The 6,585-nt window shown below is 37.3% G+C and overlaps 1 protein-coding gene across 2 annotated transcripts; it reads left to right on the forward strand.

The window, feature by feature from the left end:
* Positions 1-1,836: 1,836 nt before the first annotated feature.
* LOC108381768 (putative protein TPRXL) lies at positions 1,837-5,744 on the forward strand. 2 transcript variants are annotated; one of them, XM_017638169.1, is made up of 2 exons: positions 1,837-2,723; positions 4,106-5,744. In XM_017638169.1, exon 2 carries the CDS (start codon positions 4,326-4,328, stop codon positions 4,929-4,931), a length of 606 nt encoding a protein of 201 aa, XP_017493658.1. In that variant the 5' UTR covers positions 1,837-2,723; positions 4,106-4,325; the 3' UTR covers positions 4,932-5,744. The 2 variants fall into 2 exon arrangements, with proteins under 2 accessions (XP_017493658.1, XP_017493657.1); XM_017638168.1 differs by lacking the exon at positions 1,837-2,723 and adding an exon at positions 3,596-3,627 and having other exon boundaries at positions 3,964-5,744.
* Positions 5,745-6,585: the final 841 nt, after the last annotated feature.

Genomic DNA, 6,585 nt, shown 5'->3' on the forward strand with positions numbered 1-6,585 from the left:
GGAGTCTTGCATTGTAGCTTACAAAAAAATGTATAAGGCACACACTAATATACATACCTAGATATTACCCATCATATACTTTAGTATTCACTATGGGAGCCTGTCATGAAAGCTGTTTGCTTTAGTTGATTCCATTTACTTTTACACAATTTCAGTCGATTTTAGTTTTGTATTTTTTGCGCTAAAGTAAAACTACGTACAAATACCAACCAATGCAGTTACAACAAATGAATATGCTTNGGCTCTATAACTTCCAATCCTGACGAGGTATGAAAATGGCGTAGCCATATTTGAGATCAGCGTGCAAAAATCCATTGATTGCTTCGAGGCTGAAATGCTTATTTTATTGAATTATAGGAACTTTTTCTAATTTTATGTAAAATATAATAAATTAGCGCATGTAACTTTAGGACTCTTGAGGTAGGCCGTTATCCGATGTAAAAAGTTTAACGCAGAAACGTTTTTATGACCAAACGAGCCTACCTAGGTGGAGTCTTGCATTGTAGCTTACAAAAAAATGTATAAGGCACACACTAATGTCCATACCTAGATATTACCCACCATATACTTTAGTATTCACTATGGGAGCCTGTCGTGAAAGCTGTTTGCTTTAGTTGATTCCATTTACTTTTACACAATTTCAGTCGATTTTAGTTTTGAATTTTTTGCGCTAAAGTAAAACTACGTAAAAATACCAACAATGCAGTTACAACAAATGAACAAATGTATGTCCTAACATGCATATGTACTTACAAACAGATAAAGAGCATTTGAAATTAGTACATGAATTCGTACGTTGCCTTTGCCGTTGTTGCCAAAAAAAAGCGAATGCTTGTAGTAAATATGTACGCACCTACAGTGACGAACAAAAGTATTGACACAGTGAATTTATTATTTTAATTTATTTTCATTATTTTTTTTTTATAAAAATATGATTTATACTACACGAAACCCCATAAAAATAAAATCACTAAACTCTGTGCAAAACTCAGGAAAATTCAATAAATGTGCATACTAATTTGCAACTTTTTGTTCAGATTTTTTAGAAAAATTCCAAGTATGCAGTTTTATAGCTCTTTCAACTTTAGTATAAGAAAGTTCAAGTTTGAAGAGCATAAAAAATCGCATTTATCTGAATAAAAAGTTGCAAATTAGATGCAAATTTAATGAATTTTTCGGAGTTTTTCACAAAGGTTACGGATTTTATTTTTAAGTTTTTTGTGTCGAGTATGAACTATATTTTCATAAAAAATTCTCGAAAATAAATAATAATAAAAAACGTTGCATATATTGCGAAAAATTCACTGTGCTAATACTTTTGTTCANGCATACTAATTTGCAACTTTTTGTTCAGATTTTTTAGAAAAATTCCAAGTTGCAAATTAGATGCAAATTTAATGAATTTTTCGGAGTTTTTCACAAAGGTTAGGGATTTTATTTTTAAGTTTTTTGTGTCGAGTATGAACTATATTTTCATAAAAAATTCTCGAAAATAAATAATAATAAAAAACGTTGCATATATTGCGAAAAATTCACTGTGCTAATACTTTTGTTCATCACTGTATGCGCATATATATTGGCAATGTTTGAAGTGTACAACAGGGCGTATGTGGAACGCAGCCTTTCTCATGGAGCAAATCTTTTTTTTTTTTTTGTTGCTGATTTGCTCATTTGTCGTCATTGTACACATTGTATGAAAGTCTGTGCGACGAATATGTGAATCAATTTTAGAGTTACATAGGAATTGAATTGGACATCTCAGTTATTTTTGGTAGTTTTTCTTGCTTTTTGCAGAATCACTGCAAATAATGAAAATAGAAGTAGAAGTCNAGTTACATAGGAATTGAATTGGACATTTCAGTTATTTTTTTTTTTTTAGTTTTTTCTTGCTTTTTGCAGAATCACTGCAAATAATGAAAATAGAAGTAGAAAAGTAGAAGAGTGGCGTAGAAATAGAATTGTCACTAATTGGCCTACACTACAAATGTTACACACAAAATTCACAATGTCATTGGGTGTGGTGGCCGCGGCGTGCGATGTGTGAAGTGTGGGTGGGTGTGTGTGTGTGTGCGGTACGAATGAGATTTACATACATTTGTGCCACAATTAAATATGTTGTGATGACTTTTCTTTTTCTTTTTTAGTACGCTTTGTACGAATTTGCTTGAATAGCTGGCTAGCTATTTTGCGGTGTAAAATCTCTGTTAGCGTCAATTGTATGTAGCTCTTTTCACTTTGTGATGATTTTTTAGTAGCTATTATTTTGGTTTTTTTTTTATTATTCTTGGCACAATTTGTACCGAACTACTGTTTGGCAAATCGGAAGCGTAGTACAAAAAGCTGAAAAATTTCAATTTTAAAATAAATTGTGCGCTTAAAGGTGAACAGATTTGAAATTACTTGAAAACAAAAAAAAAAAAAAACAAAGCAATAATAAACGCCAATGCGGGACCATAATAACGTCTTATACATATTTAACGGTGCCTATTTGGCAATTTTCCGCATTCAGAATTGTGGCAGCCGATTTGGCTTGCGCTTTCCGCCTACAATCGGCTGTTGACCTTAATTTAATGAATTGCTTGCGATGTTTTTGTGCATTTGTTGTATAGTTTTTGTTTTTATTTTTAACTTATGTTTTGTGCTGCTGCGTTTCTAATCAAGAGCGTAAATGTGAAAAAAAAAATTTGACAATTTTCGCAGCTTGACAAAGGAGTGTTCGCTTGGTAAATTCTAAAGAAGAAAATAAGAAAGTGGGCTTCCTGTGAAACTGTTCTCAGAACGAAAAATTAAACTGACGGAAACTGGTTTGTCTCCAAACCAAATTGAAGAGGGACTGACGGAGTTTCGTTACAACATCTTCTCACCGTGTCGGAAGAATTAACCTGAACGAACTAACCTCTCATCCACTTTATATGTATATAGATACAATACATTGAATATTTACAAGGGTTTGAAATTCAGAAATCTATATATAATATATTATATAAAAATCTTTTGCGTGTGCTTTTGTTTTGAGCGATGCAAGGAAGACCGGAGCGGAGCTGCTGGTGTTCGCACTTGACGAAGCGGAGCAGAGCTTTTTGCTGACTTTCTATGACAAGCGGCTAAAATATTTGATCAATTTGTTTTAAATGCTTTCTCGTAAAATAGATTTTCGTTTAATTACTTTTTTTTTGTTCACATCGGAGTCATGAAGCAGAAAAATCATAAAGAAAATTTGAAAATTAAAAAGTGCTTTGCTTTAAGCTCCAAAACACTTCTGGAAAAGTTTGCTGTATGAACACTTACATATGTATAGCTACATTAATTTGAAATCTCGGAACGGCTCCGCTCCGCTCGGCCTCACTTCCTGTGTGAAGGTACCCTTAGGCGTTGATAACGAACTGAAGTATTTTACTTTATTGGAAATTTCGAGACTCTTCTTATTTTTCTCTAATTTCATTTTGGTTGTTCCTTGATGTCTAGCAAAAATTACCATAATTTAACTGTTAAACCTAGAATTACGGTTTTTTTCGATTAAAAATAATCGTCCATACCAGAAAATATCAAAATAACTACTAGATATTTCTGTGGCGCTTTTCAATATTTTTCTCGAATTTTTGCCAAAAGTTCAAAATTTTCCACTTTGTTACAATTTTTAAATTTTAACCTTTGTGAAAGAAAACACGAAAGCTGTTAAAAGTTTTAGGATTTTTCTTATGAAAAATAAGTGAATATATACCAAAAAAAATTGCATGTGCACCTTACGTGAATAAGAATGAAAATTTCAGGATGATTAAAAATTACGCTTACTGCAAAGTGAAATTCGTATCTTCAGTCACTTAAAAATTGATATTTTAGAAATTTTTTGTGTTACTTTAGGTACACCATCTTCTGCAGAAAATATGTTATGAATTTGTTTTCGAACACATTTTTTCTTTTGATACTCATATGCATTATGCCCGCCAAATTTTAGAAATCCAGAGGTTTTTTTCTTCTTTAACTTTGCGAGGAAAGTGATAATTTGATAAGGTTAAATTTGGATTAGATACGATAAGGGGAAGCAGGTCACCTAGTTGCCGCGACCTAGAACGATCTCTTGTAACAAACCTCTATCCGGCTACAGGTCTCCTTTGATCCAAGTATTGCTAGGAAGCCTCGCGAACGGTCCCTTGGCTGAGTGCAATTTACGTCATTTGCTTCTAAGGCCGGTCCTAGTCAGGGCTTCACAGTGACACATAATTGTCCCCTTAAAATACACGAACATTGGTAATTTTTGTTGAAACTTGGCAAGAGCCCAATTCTTCCTTAATTGTGAGTTTCTTCAAAATAATGTCTCCAAAAACATGGTGACAACAATAAAAATAACTTGCGATGGCGTATTCATTCAATCCAATTCGTATCTCACGCCCACCGAGTCCAGCAACAATGTTGCACATCGCTCAACATACGTAGCTAACGGCACGCAACATTCGCCGAAGTCAGCAACATCGTTGGCAACATCTACGACAACCGCAACATCGTTCGCCATTTGCAGCGACGATCCAAGCAACTCTGACGGCAGTGCCAACGAATTCGAGCATTCACTACGTCAACGTTTAAGGCATTTGAATTCTCCCAAAGTCGCGCTTATCTCGGCTACAATTAGCAGCTGCAGCAATATCAATAACAACGACAGCAACCACAACAGCAGAGATACCAACGGTAAAGCGCACGCTACATTTAACTCCTTCTCCTCCACCACATCACCTTCGTCCTCCTCGCACTCGTCATTTAACTCGCACGCCTCAAATGCGTCGCAGCGTCAGCGCCGTCGCCGCAGTAATTCCTCAAGCCCCGTGATTCACTTAAATTTGCTGCTGCTGCCTCAGCAAGTGCGCACGCATCTCATGGCAAACCGACAGCGGTGGATACGCGTCGGCGCTACTACTACAATGGTGCCGGCGGCGTAGGCGGCGTAGGCAGCAGCAACAACATTTATTGGTGCAAGCAAGCCATCATTGGTAGCAGCCGCAATGGCAAGGCCAGTGGCGGCGGATATGGGCATAGCAACGGTGCCGCACTAAAGCGTCGTGCCCACACGGTTGAACGTATGCCGTTGACACGCAGCGCCAGCAGCGTCACTACTCATAAAGAATTTAGGAACGCGAGCGCGCGACAACAGCAGGCTGCAACCGCAGGTGTTGCGAAAGTGGTGGCAGTAACGGCGCGGAAGCAACGAACAACAAGGCGCGGAGATTAGCAAAGACAGCGGCGATACATCGCTGAAGCTGGTGGCGGCGGTCTGCATCTAATGGTTATGGCACGCGCAGCTTGCAAGAAGATTTTTATTACTCTGATGACAAATCGGTGTGGAACAATAGAAAAAACCAAAGTCAAAGCGATGCGAATGTTAGTGGCGGCAGTGCAATAAAAGCCGTAATAAAAAGTATTAACAACAAAAACATCACAGCAATTGCAACAATAAAACTGCTGGAAGTAGTAGAGCCCCCTCACCGGCGGCGCCAGCGGGAAGCAACAGCAGATTCGCAAAACAATTCGAATGCATTAAATACAAATAATGCAAACCCGAATACGCGCGCGAGTGTAAAATGTGTGTCAAAAACCGCGTCGTCATCGCCGAGCGTATCTTCCGCTGATACGACGCGGCTATTTAATTTCCTACGTGCCGCGCGTAAATTTTATCGCAGTGCCGCGATTGGGAGTAGTCAAGACTCGAATTTGCGCATACACGCAGATGAAGTAGATGGTGTTGTTGCACAGCAGCGGCAGCAGCCCTCCTCCGAGCCGACAAAACGTCGTTCGTCGTTGGCAGCCATCAATGATCGATTGACGATTGCGGAATACGACAAGTCATCAGCGTCAGATGATTTAAGCCAAATAACGGTGACACTAAGTAATGATTGGATTGGTTAGTATTTTGCTAAATGAATTTTTAATTTATTTTTATTTGTACATAAGTTGTGAGATGATCATAAATATGTTTTAGTTAATATTTTACCAAAAGACGTTGCTATTCACTTAAATTTTACTAATTTTACAGAAGTCTGTGAAATTCCTTACGTCGTCACACTCAGCGTAATATAAAAATAAACTGTTGCGCTTTTTGGTTTTGCTGTGTTAAGATTTAAATTTGATAAAATTGAGGACTAAAACAGATCTAAGCAAATAATATGTTAGCAAGAAGGTGCAGGAATAACGGGCGCGGTAAGGTCCTGCTCTACCGAATCACTATTGATCTTCATCTGAAATAAGTGACTATTAGATCGGCAGTGAGACTTACCAGAGTCAGGGCTGCACAGTGGATCAAATTACCAATATGGCACGGATTAATTAATAACTTGAGGACAAAAAAGGCAATCTCAGTTCCGTTTTTTTTTTCGAAAATAGTTTATACATTAAAGCAAATTTTGAGTCTCTAAAGTCTGAGGTTAAAGTGTTGGTAACAAAAATAAGGCCGCAGTATATTCTGACAACCAGGCAGCTTTATTAGCAATAGCAACTTTGGTTATCATATCGTAAGCTGGTAGTCTCAGTCGATGATCGTATCCCTTGCCTGAATTGGCGAGAGCCTGCTTGAGCGGCCAATTTGAAGCTGTGAGAGAG

This window comes from Rhagoletis zephyria, unplaced genomic scaffold (genome assembly GCF_001687245.7).
Source record: "Rhagoletis zephyria isolate East Lansing unplaced genomic scaffold, Rhagoletis_zephyria_1.1 Rzeph_scaffold_23733, whole genome shotgun sequence".
Lineage (NCBI taxonomy): Eukaryota > Metazoa > Arthropoda > Insecta > Diptera > Tephritidae > Rhagoletis > Rhagoletis zephyria.